This window comes from Microtus ochrogaster, linkage group LG2, assembly GCF_000317375.1.
Source record: "Microtus ochrogaster isolate Prairie Vole_2 linkage group LG2, MicOch1.0, whole genome shotgun sequence".
NCBI lineage: Eukaryota > Metazoa > Chordata > Mammalia > Rodentia > Cricetidae > Microtus > Microtus ochrogaster.
The window spans coordinates 35,413,360-35,430,859 of record NC_022028.1 but is presented as its reverse complement, the minus strand read 5'-3'; the positions used below and the strand labels follow the sequence as shown (position 1 = coordinate 35,430,859).

At 41.6% G+C, this 17,500-nt stretch overlaps 1 protein-coding gene across 4 annotated transcripts in view; it reads left to right on the top strand.

The window, feature by feature from the left end:
• The window catches only part of Ccar1 (cell division cycle and apoptosis regulator 1), a 52,397-nt gene that overhangs the window by 28,240 nt on the left and 6,657 nt on the right, over positions 1-17,500 (top strand). For 3 of the 4 annotated variants that reach the window (XM_005360113.3, XM_005360114.3, XM_026785477.1), the window contains exons 16-21: positions 3,636-3,821; positions 8,900-9,091; positions 10,304-10,543; positions 11,314-11,425; positions 15,616-15,698; positions 16,129-16,275. In XM_005360113.3, the coding sequence (XP_005360170.1) occupies positions 3,636-3,821; positions 8,900-9,091; positions 10,304-10,543; positions 11,314-11,425; positions 15,616-15,698; positions 16,129-16,275 (960 nt within the window). The remainder of the gene's footprint in view (positions 1-3,635; positions 3,822-8,899; positions 9,092-10,303; positions 10,544-11,313; positions 11,426-15,615; positions 15,699-16,128; positions 16,276-17,500) is intronic. The other variant, XM_013351182.2, reaches the window with a different exon arrangement.

Below are 17,500 nucleotides of genomic sequence, written 5' to 3'. Positions count from 1 at the left end.
CTTCTGGCCTGCAGGCATACATAATAAATATATGGGGCTGGAGAGATGGCTCAGTGGGTAAGAGCATTGGCTGCTCTTCCAGAGGTCCCGAGTTCAATTCCTAGCAACCACATGGTGGCTCACAGTCATCTGTAATGAGACCTGGTGCCTTCCTTGCCAGCAGTACATTGTATGCTTAATAAATAAATAAATCTTTTCAAAAAAAAATTGCTTAGTTTTTTTTTTTGTTTTTGTTTTTTTGAGACAGGGTTTCTCTGTGGTTTTGGAGCCTGTCCTGGAACTAGCTCTGTAGACCAGGCTGGTCTCGAACTCTCAGAGATCCGCCTGCCTCTGCCTCCCAAGTGCTGGGATTAAAGGCGTGCGCTACCACCGCCCGGCTTTGTTTTGCTTTTTTAGCATAGGATCTCATGTAACCTAAGTGTTCTTGAACTTGCTCTATGACTGAGGGTAGTCTTGAACTTCTGATCCTACTGCTTCTACCTCCCAAGTGCTGTAGTTATATAGATGTGCTACCAACAACTTGTGTGCATATGTACCAGGCATGTATGTGTTGAAGGCCAGAAGAGGGTGTTTAGAACTCCTGCAACTAGAATTACAGGTGGTTGCCATGTAGGAATTGAACCTAGGTCCTCTACAAGAACAGCAAATGCTCTTGACTATTGAGCCAGCTCTCTAATTGATGAGGACTTACTATATTGCTGAGGCTGTATTAAAACTTTGGGGCTCAAAGGGATCTTCTCTTTCAGCCTCATGCATATTTGGGTTTACAGGCATGCACCATCATACTTAGCTAAATGAATCTTTGATTTGTTTTTTGTTGTCACTATGTAGCGCTGTCTGGCTTCATACTCAAGAGTTCTGCCTATCTCTGCCTTCAGAGTGCTAAGATTAACGATGTGTATCATTGCATCTGACTTGACTCTATAAAATTTATTATTTGAAAATATGTGGGGCTGGAGAGATGGCTCAGAGGTTAAGAGCACTGACTGCTCTTCCAGAGGTCCTGAGTTCAATTCCCAGCAACCACATGGTGGCTTACAGCCATCTATAATGAAACCTGGCGCCCCCTTCTGGCTTGCAGGCACACGTGGAAGGAATGCTATACACATAATATAATAAATAAATAAATATTTAAAAAAAAAAGAAAATATGTGCCTGGAAGTGGTGGTACAGAGATTTTAATGTCACCACCAGGGAGGCAGAGGCAGGGAGATCTCTTGAGTTTGAGGCCAGCATGGTCTGCAGAATGCATTCTAGGCCACTCAGCTATACAGAGAAATCCTATCTTGGAAAACCAAAAAAATAGCCAGGCTGTAGTAACTCACACCTTTAATCCCCGCACTTGGGAGACAGAGGCAGGCGGATCTCTGTAAGTTCGAGACCAACTTGGTCTACAAGAGCTAGTTTCAAGATGGGCTCCAAAGCTATAGAGAAACTCTGTCTCAAAAAAACAAAAAAAAAGGGGGACAAAGCAAAATATATAACTAAGTCTGGGAGTATTTGCATTCCTAATACTTGGGCTAAGCCTGGAGAGTCATGAGTTTGAAGGCAACCTGGTGTATATAAAAGTAGACACTGTCTCCAAAAAAAACAAAACAGAACAAAAGACCCAACTTGTATTTCTTTTGATTATTAATATCAAGTTTTTTTCAATTACAATAAAAAATTTACTCATACCTATCCAATATAACCTAATAAAATTTACAGAAAGATATATAAAATATCTCAGTAGATAAAAGCTCTTGTTACTAAAGCTGATGATTTGAATTTGATTCCTAGAACCTACATGGTGTAAAGAAGTCAGCTCCCACCAGTTGACCTTCGTACACTACTCATTCACAGTAGCATGCCACTCCCCTAAATAAATAAATGTAATAAAATGTTTTTTGATTTGTTTCCTTCTTTCTTACTGGTATAAGGTTTTTGATGATTGCTTGGTTATAGTATGTTGCATGTAAAAAGTTTATCTTTTTTTCAGTTAGCTTTAATTTTCTCAGTGTAATTTTTCTTTGGTATTGTTTTCCAAGACATGGTTTCTCTGTGTAGTCCTGGCTGTCCTGGAATTTGCCCTGTGGACCAGGCTGGACCAGGCTGTCCTAGAATTCAGATATCTTCCTGTCTCTGTGTCACAAGAGCTGGCATTAAAGGCATAAGCCACTATACCCAGTCACAGTGTAATTATTTATAAACATTACATTCTATTCAGTATAGATTCTATGTGTTAAGATGTTTATTCTTGTAGGATAATGGTGGTGGCAGGTGAATCTGTGAGTTCGAAGCCAGCCCGGTCTACAAAGTGAGTTTTAGGACAGCCAGGGTTACAGAGACTCTGTTTTGAAAACAAAGCAAAAACCACATTTCTTTGGGACAAATTTTCATGGTATTGCCAAAGTTGACCTCATACTGGGATTATTGGCATGTGCCACCTTACCCGCTTTAAAACATTTTTAAGCATCTTTAAACTTGTTTGGGGAGTTCATGAGAATGGCTAAATACTTAAGAGTGGGTATTTCCTTTTTAGAGGACTAGAGTTTAATTCCCAAAACTCAAATTTGGCCTCCCAAAACTGTTACTTCAGCTCCAGGTTGGCCCGATAGCTATGGGTACAAACACTCATGCACACAGACATATACACATTCCTATAATTGAAAATAAAACAAAGCCGACAGTGGTGGCACATGAATTTAATCCTAGCACTCGGGAGGCAGAAATAGGTAGATCTCTTGTGAGTTTGAGGCCAGCCTGGTCTACAAAGTGATTTCCAGGACAGCTGGGGCTACACAGAGAAACTGTGTTTTCAAAAACAAAAATAAATAAATAAATAAATAAATAAATAAATAAATAAATAAATAAATCATTAAAACAGAACATATTCTAGAGCTAGGTTTGGTGATACTTGTCTTGTCTTGGGAGGTGAAAACTGGAAGATCTGGAGTTCAAAGTCTGCTTCTGCTACGTAAGCAGTTTTGATCAGCCTGGGCTACATAAAGCTATCTCAGTAAAATCAAAGGTGCTCAGTGTTCAAAGTGCTGCTGTGCAAGCCTTCTCAAGTAGAGGCTGATTCCAAAGCACAAATTAAACAGCTGTGGTGGCATTCAGGAAACAAGCAGAAACAATAGACCCTGCTGCAGCATGGTGGAAGGCAGGAACTGACAACCAGAGGTAATCTGACCATCACAAGTGCCACAGCCAGTGTGCTGTTGTACACATATTCAAGAGCACACTATAAATTGTTTTCAAAAAGTATTCTGTAATTTAGCATTTTCAAAAAGCACAGTAGCCGGGCAGTGGTGGTGCATGCCTTTAATCCCAGCACTTGGGAGGCAGAGGCAGGCGGATCTCTGTGAGTTTGAGACCAACCTGGTCTACAAGAGCTGGTTCTAGGATAGGCTCCAAAGCTACAGAGAAACCCTGTCTCGAAAAACCAAAAAAATTAAAAAAAAACAAACAAAAAAAACACTGTATGGTCAGTGTCTCTTCCACTAATTTTGGCTTTTTGTCTTACTGTATATAGCCCTGAATTGCCTGAAACTTCCTATGTAGACTACATTAGTCTTGAATTTGCAATTTTTAAAATAATTTGTTTTTTTTCTATCATACTTTTTTCTTATGTGTTTTATGCTCCATATATTTAGGTAAATGATCTCCGAAAAGAATTAGAAAGTCGAGCTCTTAGTTCCAAAGGACTAAAATCCCAGTTAATAGCTCGCTTGACAAAACAGCTTAAAGTAGAAGAACAAAAAGAAGAGCAGAAGGAATTAGAGAAGTCTGAGAAGGAAGAGGAAGATGAGGATGATAGGAAGTCTGAGGATGATAAAGAGGTATGTAGCCCATGTTTACATACTGTAATGTTGTTAATACTGTGTAGAGGGAGCTCTTGGAACATGTAACACATTGTATATGTATGTAGCTTTGAGTTATAATTTAAATACAGTAAAATACACAAGTTTTCTTTTTTTTTTAAGACTTTGTTGCTTTTTAAGCATAGACTGGTTTGAACTGAGTACTCAGTACTCATGAGGTAGATAATAAAATTGAGACCAACCTGGGGCTATGGTGAGACCTTTCCTTATCAAAAGGGAGGTGGGCTGGATGGATGGCTTAGTAGTTAAGAGCTCTTGCTGTGCTAGCAGAGGATCTGGGTTCAGGTCCCAGCACCAACATGATGGTTCACAATCATCCCTAACGCTAGTTCCAGGGGATCCTGCTGCATCCTCTATGGCTTCAGTCTGTGGAATCCTCGCTAGTGGAGGCAAGGGAATGAAGAAAGGACAAACACCTATAGAAAAGAAGGTGCAATCATATGAGGTTCTCTGACCAGGACCACTGTAACGCGGACTCTTATGTTTACTAGGTACAGCATGGGAGAGGTTGTGTGGTTGGGGTATGAGATCTCTGTAGGTTAGCAATTTCAGGCTGTAAACACCCAGGAGCGGTTAACTGCAGTTGCTAGTCTTTGCACATACTGACCCATAAATACTCATACACAGACTCCAAGTAAACTTCGCCACCCCTCTTACACATGACCCATATGAGTGACAGCTTTCATTTACCATGGGCCAAGTGGTCTTAGAGTTCTTGGCAGGCCTTGCTCATGTCAAATACACATTAAATCAACCTTTCCGCCTCTCCCTATGGGAATCTAATGCCCTCTTCTGACTTCAGAGGATGCTAGGCATGTAGTTAAAATAGGTAGAAACAGGCCAAACACCTGTACACATAAAGTAAAAAGAACAAAAAAGGGATATAGAGTACAAAATGTTTTGAGGTAGCTTGCCAGAATTTTTGTTAAAAAATAAATAAATAAAAAAGTCATGTAGTTAATGAAATTCGAAAGAATTATTGATGCTGTCTTAGAGTAAAGGAGCTTAGTGAGACATGGCAACCAAACAATTTTGTTTTCTTTTTGGTTGAGAGGGTGCCACTAAATAGTGTAGACTGGCCTAGAACTCAAGTAAAGCCCTACTTGTATAGATCTTTGTCTTTGCCTCTTGAGAACTTACAGACTTGTGCCTGGCCAAGAAATGTCTTAAAGTTTGAGGAGCTTGGCATGTAGCTATGGAAAAGCATTAGTCTTAATGTGCTTTTGCATAGATCCCCTTTACTGGGAAAGAAAGAGTTCTGGGGATAGTTGGGAAAATGTGCTCATTGAAACGGAGACGACATTAGTAATATTGAAGATGAGGTAAGATGGACCTGAATTTAGATCCTCAGCGCCCTTCTAAAAGCCAGGCCTGGTAGTTCCTGTGCCTGTAACCCTGGAGCTGCCCATGAGCAGTGCATCCAGGAGGCTCTCCCAAGCTCACTGGCTAGCTAGCTGGTTCAGTGAGAGACCCTGCCAAATCTATGGTGAAGAGAATATAGGAAAACAACTTACTCTTGACCTTAGTCTCCACCTGTATTTGAGCACACATGCACATTGACTACACATACAGATACTGTTGATGCTGAGTTAACTTGTTTATTTGATGATGTTTGTGACTGCATATTATTACCAGACCTAGGTCTCTTGAAGGTCACCCTATAGGAATAAAACCCATATCTAGTCAGGCGCTGGTCGCACATGCCTTTAATCCCATCACTTGGGAACTTGGGAGGCAGAGGCAGGATGATCTCTGTGCGTTCAAGGCCAGCCTGGTCTACAAGAGCTAGTTCCAGGACAGGCTCCAAAGTAATAGAGAAACCCTGTCTCAAAAAGCAAAACAAAAAAACACTATCTAAGAGACGAGTGTTGAGAAAAAGACTTTGCTCCATTTCTAATGAGTGGGAAAGATGGAGTTTTGTTTACAGATCAACTTCTCAGTACCATTGGAGTTTGTTGGTCCAGACAGGTCAGGAGAAAGAGGTGGGAAATTCATGTCTTCACCAAGAATAGGTAGAGATTTGCCAGGAACTTGGAACTTGGGTGCTACTCTTCAATCCTTTCATGATGCCATTTTTCTGGTCATAGTTGTTGTTAGGTGGCCTCAGCCTTAAGCCTAGGACAGGCAGACTTGGCAAGTGTAGGTCAAATTAACTCTGTATTCTACCTTTGGGCTTGCCTTCTCAAATGATCAACATTTCTTTATACAGAGCTGAATGTAATCTGAACCAAATGTTAAGGGCAGCAGAGGGCACAGGCATAATAAAGGCAGAGATGCCAGGCTTTCCCATCCCATCCCATCCCATCCCATCCCATCCCATCCCATCCCATCCCATCCCATCCCATCCCATCCCATCCCATCCCATCCCATCCCATCCCGACAGCTGCCAAACTGTCAGTGTTACTATTAAAGTGGCCATGAGGTCTTTTTTCTCAAGGTTTATTTATTTTATTTATATTTGCATGAATATTTTTGCGACATTTATGTATGTGTACCACATGCTTGGTGCCTGCAGAGGTCAGAAAAGGATGCTGCAGCTCCTGGAACTAAAGTTATGGATGGTTGTGAGCCCCCATGTGAGTGGTTGGAAAAACCAACCCAGATCCTCTTCAAGAACAACAAATGCTGTTAACCACCGAGCCATCTCTCCAGCCCAGAGTCTGTCTGTCTGTTTGTTTGTTTCTTTCTTTCTTTTTCTTTAATTATTATAAGCATGTGTGTAAGTCGAGGAATTTCACAACTTGGTTCTCTTTCACCTTGGGGTAAGGGGTGAGAGGTGAGCAGGGGACAACTTACTTAGGTGTTTAGACACCGTAGCAATACTATTCCCTGTGGTTCTCTCTCAGGCTTTTTTTTTTTTTTTGCTTTTTCAAGACAGGGTTTCTCTGTGGCTTTGGAGCCTGTCCTGGAACTTGTAGACCAGGCTGGTCTCGAACTCACAGAGATCCGCCTGCCTCTGCCTCTCTCTCACGCTTTTGAAGCCCTTTAAAAGTAACATAGATTGAGCCGGGCAGGTGGTGACACTTGCCTTTAATTCCAGTACTCAGGAGGCTGAGGCAGGCCTCTGTGAGGCCAACTTGGTTGAAGAGTTCCAGGATAGCCAGGGCTATTACACAGAGAAACCCTGTCTCGAAAAACCAGACAAAAAGAAAAGTAACATAGGTGGTGGTGGTGGTGGTGGTGGTGGTGGTGGTGGCGGCGGCGGCGGCGGCGGCGGCGGCGGCGGCGGCGGCGGCACAGAACTTTAATCTCAGGGAGGCAGAGGCAGGGGGATTTTTTTTTTTTTTTTTTTTGAGTTCCAAGGCATTTGTATTTATTCTGTGTGGGATTGAACACGCCACTGGACTTGCCCAGAGATCGGAGGATAATGCTGAAGTTGGTTTTCTTCCTTCTACCCTGTGGGTCTGGGAGACCAAATTGATGTCATCAAGGTTGGCAGCAAGGACCTTTCTTTACTCACTGATTTTCACCCCCCCCCCCATCTTAATTGATTTTGAGGGTTTTTTGTTTGTTTGTTCGTTCGTTTGTTTTTCCGGGCAGGGTTTTCCTGTGTAACAGTTCTAGCTGTCCTGGAACTATCTCTTGTAGACCAGGCTGGCCTCAAACTCACAGGGATTCGCCTGCCTCTGCCTCCTGAGTGCTGGGATTAAAGATGTGCCACTACTGTCTGGCCCAACTTTTTGAGTTTTTAAGAAGTTATTACTGATGTGACTCTGGCTGAGTCTCTGTAGAAACTAGGCTATCCTTGTGATCCTCCTCCTGTCTCTCTGACTTTTCACGTGCTGGGATCATAAAGCATATGTTAGCATGGTTGCTTAGTGGTTTTTTGTTTGTTTGTTTATTTGGTTGGTTTTGGAGACAGGGTCTCTCTGTGTAGCCCTGGCTGTCCTAGAACTAACTCTGAATATAGACCACTGTGGCCTCGAGTCAGAGATTCACCTGCCTCTGCCTCCTGGGTTCTGGGATTAAAGATGTGCACTGCCAGCCACCATGCCCACTATCATTACATTTTTATTTTAGTACCTCAGCCTAAAGTGTGTAAAGCTAGAGGATTTGTTAGGTTCTTCTTAACACTAGATAAGAAAGATTGGTAGGAAGGGACGTGCACTCTGCGCGGCAGACTATCTGCTGTGCCTGATGATCTGGGGGCCTTCTTGAGGACATTTCTTTCTCTTGCTTCCTAGGCAGTTTGTGGTTTCTTGTTTTATTCCATGGGTTATAAATATCTTTGGGATGATGATGCTGTCTCAGCTGGCCATGGCTTGAGTCCTTTTAGCTTCTGTCACTACTTTATAGCAGGATAGGGTGTGTCCTGTCTGTAGCCTATCTCCAGAACAGATTGTCTTCCCAGAAGGCTCAGTATCCTTTAGTGGAGTTATTTTTAGAAGCCAGTTGTATTCATTGACACTTGATGCTAAGCTTGACCACAGCAATTCAATATCTAGGACTCATGGTGGAAAGAGAAAACCAACTGCCTGTCCCCTGACCCACACATTACAAAAACTAATATAATAAAGGAAATTTAAGAAAGAGGAATTAGAAGCCATAAAAGGTCCTGTCTCTGTTTTTAACCATTATGGCTAATATAATCACTGTAAGAAATCAGAAGACTTTGATCTTTGTTTTTTGAAACAAGAATTTATTCTGTAGGGGCTGGAGAGATGGCTCAGTGGTTGGGAGCACTAGCTGCCCTTCCAGAGGTCCTGAGTTCAATTCCCAGCAACCATATGAGACCTGGCACTCCCTTCTGGCTTGAGGGCACATATGGAAGGAATGCTGTACACATAATAAGTAAATAAATATTTTAAAAAAAGGAATTTATTCTATAGTGGAGGCTAGTCTGGTACTCACTGTGTAGCTAGGCTGACTAGAACTCAAGGTCATCCTTCTGCCTCTGCCACCATGTGTTGGGATTATGGTCATGAACCACCACACCCACCTCCTTTATTTTATTTTATTTTATTTTAAGTACATTTCAATACACATGCACTTTGTACAAGGAAGCGTCACCATGATTTAAAATTTCAAATGTCTAGGAGGAAGAAAGAAAACGACAAGAGGAAATGGAACGCCAGCGCCAAGAAAGAAGATACATTTTGCCTGATGAACCAGCCATAATTGTACATCCAAACTGGGCTGCAAAAAGTGGCAAATTTGATTGCAGCATCATGTCTTTGAGTGTCCTTTTGGATTACAGGTTGGAAGATAACAAAGAACATTCATTTGAGGTAATATTAAAGTTTAATTAGGATCAAAATAATACCTACAGTTGTGACTGACTCTTCAATGTATTAAATTCCTTGAGTTTTTCTTTGTTTGTTCCCATTGTTTGTGTTTTTGGTCACCATCATTTATTATGAGAAAGTCAGATTTGTCCTCTAAGGTCTCTTAATAGACACAATAGACACAAACCTTTTCTTGTTTCATTCCTGGAGTGTGGTTTTGTCCTCCCTTCCTTTTTTTTTTTTCTGTGAACTAACAAGTCTAAATTATTCTTTGTTTTTCATTTTGTGTTTTGGAGACTGTTTCTAGTAGCCCTAGCTGATCTTGAAGTAGCTTTTATTTGTGTGGTTGTCCTGTCCTTGTGTGTGTCTGTGCATGGCAGGTGTGCCTGATATGTTCCCTGCATCTATAGTTATAGATGTTTATCAAGCACCATGTGGGCCCTGGGAACCAAACCAAACTCCCGAAGGGCAGCCATTGCTCTTAATCACTTATTCATCGCTCCAGCCCCTACTTGTCTTTAAAAAGAAGCCAAACCGGGCGATGGTGGCGCACGCCTTTAATCCCAGCACTCGGGAGGCAGAGGCAGGTGGATCTCTGTGAGTTCGAGACCAGCCTGGTCTACAGAGCTAGTGCCAGGACAGGCTCCAAAGCCACAGAGAAACCCTGTCTCGAAAAACCAAAAAAAAAAAAAGAAGCCAAATGATGGTGGCACATGCCTTTAATCCCAGTACTTGGGAGGCAGAGGCAGGAGAATATCTGTGAGTTCAAGGCCAGCCTTGTGTGCAGAGCGAGTACCAGTACATCCAAGGTTACACAGGAAACCTTGTCTAGAAATTAAAAAAAGAAAGTTCTTTTGAAGATATTTATTTATTTAAAGGGTCTCCCTGTGTGGCAGTTGCTGGCCTGAAACTCATAAATAGACCAGACTGGCCTGGGAAGCCACAGAGTTTTGCCTGACTCTGCCTCCCAAGAGCTGGGATTAAAGGCGTGCACCACCACAAGTAGTTATTTTGAAGATTTTCATGGTCCTCACATTATTCACATCCACTTTTATAGCTCTTGATTTTTTCTTTATCGCCCTCATAAAATATTACAGCTCTCTATAGGTATAGAAAATAAGTGTGGTAAGATAGTGCTTGATAAATGACTAGCTGCTGGATTTATTCAGTATTTGTATTGAATTTGCCTAGATTAATGTTGGTTTCTTTTTATAGGTTTCATTGTTTGCCGAACTTTTCAATGAAATGCTTCAAAGAGATTTTGGAGTCAGAATATACAAATCATTGCTCTCTCTTCCTGAGAAAGAGGACAAAAAAGAAAAGGAGAAGAAAAGCAAAAAAGACGAGAGAAAAGATAAAAAAGAAGAAAGAGATGATGACATTGATGATCCAAAACCAAAACGGAGAAAATCAGGCGATGATAAAGACAAAAAAGAAGACAGAGATGAGAGGAAGGTCTGTAATTTCCAGGATAGGCAACAACAACTGAGAAATGTTCAGTTCCAGCCTCCAAACAAAAGTCAAACTAAAAGTCTTGAATATTGTGTTGGATGTTTGAGTCGGATCATATGATACTCTGCCTCAAAAACCTAGAGAGCTGGGTATAGGGCCACATCTGTAATCCCATATGTCAAAGGGGGGAAGAGGAGATTCAGGAGTTCATTTCCAACCTGAGCCATATAGCAAAGCCTAATTTAATATCTGTAACTAATTTTATGATTTGTTTTCATCCTTTCCTCTCTTCTTCTGTCTTCTTATTGTAGTGTGTATGTTTTGCCTGTATGTGTATTTATACTGTGTGTGTGTGTGTGTGTGTGTGTGTGTGTGTGCGCGCGCGCGCGCGTGTGCGCATGCACTGGCCTCAGAAGTCAACAGTGAGTGTGGCTCGCCTGAGATTGAAGTTATAGACGGTTGTTAGCTGCCATGTAGGTGTCAGAGGGATTTCATGTAAGGTCAGTCATTGCTCTGTATGTCGCTGACTCTCTAGCCCTTCTTCCTTTTCTGTGTTTCTCTCTGTCCTTTTGTCTTTCTTGCTGTGAGCTGGGACCTCCTTATTCTCCAGGTGCTCAGATTACTGCCATGCCAGCCATGCCATCCTTGAGTAGGTTATTACTGTTGAGCAATCTATAATCGGACTTGTTACAAATACATCCATTTAGTGAACTTATGTTTATTTGTCTGTCTTGTCATGATATTGCTTAGTTTTAAGGCATCTTAAATTACAGAAAGAAGAAAAAAGAAAAGAAGATTCTAAAGATGACGATGAAACCGAAGAAGATAATAATCAAGATGAGTATGACCCGATGGAGGCGGAAGAAGCTGAGGATGAAGAAGATGGTATGTAGTAGATGACCTTGGGGCTGTAGAATGGACTAAATATTTTATGCTTTTTGAGTTTTTAGAAATTTTCTTGTTTTTGTAAGACCTTCTCTTACTACATAACTGATACTGGCCTATGTAGCGCAGGTTGACTTTGGATGATGCTCTTTGCCTCACTATCCCAGGTGAGAGCTGTGTTTCAAGCTCATCCTATCACACCTGGCTGTTCTTTTGTTTGTTTTTGTTTTTTGAGTCAAGAGTTTCTCTGTGGTTTTGGTGCCTGTCCTGGAACTAGCTCTTGTAGACCAGGCTGGCTTCAAACTCACAGAGATCTGCCTGCCTCTGCCTCCCAAGTGCTGGGATTAAAAGCGTGAGCCACCACTGCTTAGCCTGGCTGTTAATCTTAATTAATAATTAAATACTTAATGGCATATGCCCTTTTTTCTTTCATTGGTGTTTGTAGTATTATAGTTACTTTTAGGATATTTACTACTATGACGCCTATGGAAACCAGGACAGCTGTTAGGAGTTGGTTCTCTCCTTTCCCATGAAATCTGGACATTGAACTCAGGTTATCAGCTTGCGAGGCTAGTGATTTATCCACTGAACCATCTCACAGGCCCTTGCCACTTCTCAGTCACTCTGAGGTCCTTAAACCTGCCACTTAATATTCTTCTGTTAGGAACTTGGCACTGACAGTCTCTTCTGCCAGCCAATTCAAAGGTCTATCCTCGGGGCTGGAGAGATGGCTCAGTGGTTAAGAGCACTGACTGCTCTTCCAGAGGTCCTGAGTTCAATTCCCAGCAACCACATGGTGGCTCACAGCCATCTATAATGAGACCTGGCGCCCCTTTCTGACATGCGGGCACACATGGAAGGCTGTACACATAATAAATAAATCAAAAAAAATTAAAAAAAAGTTTATCCTCTTGACATCCTCGTATCTCAAATCTGCTCAGCTCTTACTTTCTTGCTGAAGCCTATTCTGAAACAAAGCTTATGTAAAATTGGTTCGTAGAGTTTACAGTGTGGTCTACAATGTAGCATTATTTTACTTATGTCTTTTTTCACACTTGTTTAGTACTTTAAAAAAATTTTAATTTAATGTGTATGTATTGCCTGCATGTGTGTCTGAACCTCATGCATGCCTGGTGCCTCTGGGAGTCAGAAGAGGGCATTGGCCCTCCTGTTCCCGAAGTTACAGTAAACCACCATGTGGGTGCTGGGAATTGAACCTGGGTCCTCTGCAAAAGCAACAATTGCTTTTTTAAAATGCTGGCCCATTTCTTCAGTCCTAGAAATGAGTTTTAACAAATAAAAATTTGTTCTCACGCCGGGCGGTGGTGGCGCACGCCTTTAATCCCAGCACTCGGGAGGCAGAGGCAGACGGATCTCTGTGAGTTCGAGACCAGCCTTGTCTACAAGAGCTAGTTCCAGGACAGGCTCCAAAACCACAGAGAAACCCTGTCTCAAAAAAAAAAAAAATTGTTCTCACTTAGTGTTTGAAATGGTGATTAATCTTATTAGTAATCAAAAGGGTAGAGAACAAGATGATATGTGTTAATTCATCAAATTGACCTAATTATCCAGACCTGTTTTGACAGATCTTTAATCCCAGCTGTTTGGAGGATTAAGGCAGGGATATCATGAGTTCAGGGCCATCTTGAACAAGGTCTTAAGAGCCTAAGAATTGATAGTTTGCCAAGCATAGGAAAAGCTTCAGTTTAATCCTCAGAACTGGAAAAATGAATTTTTTGTCAAACTTATGATGTTCTTTTAGCCAGGTGGTGGTAGCGCACGCCTTTAATCCCATCACTCAGGAGGCAGAGACAGGTAGATCTCTGTGAGTTTGAGGCCAGCCTGGTCTCCAAGAGCTAGTTCCAGGACAGGCTCCAAAGCTACAGAGAAACCCTGTCTTGGAAAACCTTTAAAAAAAAAAAAAAGATGATCTTTTGTATTTCTAGGGATCACATTTGATACCTTATGCATGATAGACAAACATATTCCCAACCAGAAAAGTAAGATTTTCTTTTAAAAGGTACAAGTTTTTCAAAGATATATGTGCCTGTTACCTCAATACTTTGTAGGCTGGGTAGGAGAATTGCTGTGAATTAAATGCTAGCCTGTGCTATATGATGAGACTCTATCTCAATTATTAAAAAGTATATTGTAGGGGCTGGAGAGATGGCTCAGAGGTTAAGAGCACTGGCTGCTCTTCCAGAGGTCATGAGTTCAATTCCCAGCAACCACATGGTGGCTCTCAACCATCTATGATGAGATCTGGCGCCCTCCTCTGGCATGTGGGCATACATGAAGGCAGACTGTTGTATGCATAATAAATAAATAAATCTTTAAAGAAAAAAAAAGTATATTGTAATTTTTTTTTTTTTTGAGACAGGGTCTCTTTACATAGCCCTAGCTGTCCTGGATCTAGCTCTATAGACCAGGCTAGTCTCAAACCCTTAACAATTCTGCTTGCCCCTGCCTCAGAGAGCTAGAATGAAATGTGTATGCCACCACACCCAGAATGTCCTCACCTTAAACTTTGAGATTTTGTATTACATTGTGTGTTATGTGTGTACTCATGTTCAGGTGAGAAGATAACTTGCAAAAGTCAGTTTCCCCATATGGGTCATGGGATTGAACTCTGTTACACTAGGTGACAAGTACCTCTGCCTGCTGAACAATCTCTCTGGCCTCCTCTTTTGTTTATTCTTTGTGAACATGCTAATGTGTGAGTGCAGGCACACACTTGCGGATCAGAGGACAGCCTTGGATTCTTTTTTTTTTTTTTTTTTTTTTTTTTTTTTGTGGTTTTCTCAAGACAGGGTTTCTCTGTGGTTTTGGAGCCTGTCCTGGAACTAGCTCTTGTAAACCAGGCTGGCCTCAAACTCACAGAGATCCGCCTGCCTCTGCCTCGCGAGTGCTGGGATTAAAGGCGTGCGCCACCACTTCCCGGCCTTTACCTGGTTTTGAGACAGTCTTTTTTTGTCTGTTTGTTTATTATGTATACAGTGTTCTGTCTGCATGTCTGCCTGCCGGCCAGAAGACAACACCAGATCTAATTATAGATGGTTGGGAGCCACCATGTGGTTGCTGGGAATTGAACTTAGGACCTTTGGAAGTACAGCCAGTGCTCTTAACCTCCAGCCATCTCTCCAGACCTGAGACAGCCTTTTTATTTGCCACTGCCTACCCTGGACTGACTGACCCAGGAGTGTTCAGGCTGTCACGTCTGGCTTTAGATGGGTCCCAGGGATCCAAACTCAGGTGCTATGCTGCTTCAGCAATGCTTTACTCACTGAGCCTTCGCTCCACTCCCAAGATTCTCCATTTTTATGTATAAAGTTAATCATGCAGTGGTATACACCTTGGATTCTCAGCACTAAGGAGACTGAGATAGGGTGAGAACTAGTTTGAGGCTAGCTTGTATTATATAATGATACCAGCTGTTCAAAGAAACAAGGGGAAAATGTTATGTGTGTGTTTATAAATGGGCTGAAGAGATGACTCTGTTGCTAAAGTGCTTGGTGTGTAAGCATAAGGACCTAAATTTGAGCCCTTAGTACTCACATGGCATTGTAATAGCTGCCCTGGGAGGGTAAAGACAGGTGGGTTCCTGGAACTCATGAGCCAGCCTAGCCCAACCAGCAAGAAACACTGTCTCCATAAGATGGAGAAGAGTTGAAGACAGCACCTGACATCAGCCTTTGGCCTTCACATGCACAGGATAAATGTACACACATACACTCTTATGTGTAGAAACTGGTGGGTTTGATTTGATAAAACAATGTTTCCTTCTCATTTTTTTTAATTTCCTCTTATTTGTATGAATATTTTGCTCACATACATGTCTGTGTATTGTATACCATGAACTGGCAACTGCCTTGTGGGAATTCTTAAGTTTCCTATTGCTTTTTTTGTTTTTCTTTTGAGACAGGGTTTCTCTGTGTAGCCTGAGTTGCCCTGGAACTCTTCCTTGTAAACTAGGCTGGCTTTGAACTCATAGAGATCCTCTTGGCTCTGCTTCCTGAGTGCTTGGATTAAAGGCCTGTGCCAGCACCACCAGGCTGCTTCTTGAGTTTTCTTAACGTTTCCTTATAACACCAATTTTTTTATAGGATTTTTATAGACCTGTTATCTTTTGAAAACTTACGTATTGGAAAAGCGCATGAATAAATGTTTCCTCTTTCACACTGGCTTTACAGAGAGGGAAGAAGAGGAAATGAACAAACGAGATGACAAGAGAGATGTCAACCGATACTGCAAGGAGAGACCCTCGAAAGAGAAGGTGGTTTTTTTGTTTTGTTCTGTTTTGTTTTTTGCTGCTGCTTCTTCATTTTCCTTTATTTTCCCATTGGATAAGGTATTTATTCAATAGAATATGGCACACGCCTTTAATCCCAGCACTCGGGAGGCAGAGGCAGATGGATCTCTGTGAGTTCAAGGCCAGCCTGGTCTACAAGAGCTAGTTCCAGAACAGGAACCAAAAACTACGGAGAAACCCTGTCAAAAAAAAGAAAAAAAAAAAAAAAAATAAGTGATTTCCTTACCCTGCATTTACTGATTTGTGTTTGTCACGGTTTCTTTTTTTCATACTGATATAAAATCCACTCATTTTAGCTAAAATGAGCTAGATCAGTGCTTTCATACAAACAGAGCCTTGATTTCTCATTCTTCCATGATAATAAACTGCATGCCATATTTTCTGTTCATTCTAGGAAAAAGAGAAGACTCAGATGGTCACAGTTAACAGGGATCTATTGATGGCTTTCGTTTATTTCGATCAAAGCCATTGTGGTTACCTTCTTGAAAAGGATTTGGAAGAAATACTATATACTCTTGGATTGCATCTTTCTCGGGCTCAGGTAATCGATCTTGTGAACTTAAAAGGAATTTTTATAACATCTTTTTTTTTGTGGTACTTAGGATAGAAGCTAGGGTCTTAATCATAGCTAGACAGGTTCTTCCACTGTTATATCCATAGCTCAGAAACTTTTTATGAGGTTACCCTTCCAAAAGGTAAGACAGTAGAAATAAATTAATTTCATTTATCTGATATCATAAATTCTACCTATCTTTCCTGAAACAAGTGCCTCCCTTTGTTGCTCAGGCTAACTTCACTTTTGTGGCAATCCTAGCTCAGCCTCTTAAAGCCACCTGGTTGGCCTTTTACCTTTCTTTTTAATCCAAATGTTCTAGAATATTAACTTTTCTAAAGAAACTATTTTTGGGGCCAGCAAAATGTCTCAGTAGGTAATGGCACTTGTTAGTGAACTCGATCATCTAAGTTTGATCCCTGGGACCCAAATGATAGGATAGAGCCAGCACCTGAAAGTTTACTTCTCACCTCTGTGTGCTTAAATATGCACACACACAATTTGCCTTTTAGAGAAGTTATCACAGGGCAGTGTTGGCGCACACCTGTAGTCCCTGCACTTGGGAGGCAGATGAAGGCGGATCTCTGTGAGTTCAAGGCCAGCCTAGTTTGCAGAGCAAATTTCATGAAACAAACAAACAAAAACCCATAATCTTTGGGGCTGGAAAGATGAGTCAGTGGTTAAGAGCATGCACTGCTCTTGCAGAGAACCCACAGTTCCTAGCACCCAGGACAGGTGGCTGAAAACTGCCTGTAACTCTAGTTCCAGGGTATCTAATACCATTCTTATGGCCTATTCAGTTTCCCACATACATGTGTGCACACTAACATACAAACATAAAAAAAATTTGGTTTTTGTTTGTTAAGTTGGGTTTTTTTGTTTGGTTGGTTTTTATTTGGCTGGTTTTTGTTTTGAAGCAGTATTTCTCTATGTATCCCTAGCTGGCCTGAAACTCTGTGTAGACCAGGCTGTCCTCAAAACTTTCCTGCCTCTGCCTCCCGAGCACTGGTATTAAAGGCATGTGCTCAGCCTGATTCCATTTTTTAAAGGCAGTTTTTACAGCCTGGCTGTGGTGGTGTACGCCTTTAATTCCAGCACTCGAGAGGCAGAGGCAGGTGAATCCCTGTGAGTTTGAGGCCAGCCCTGATCTACAAGAGCTAGTTCCAGGACAGCTAGGACTGTTACACAGGGAAACCCTGTCTCAAAAAAAAAA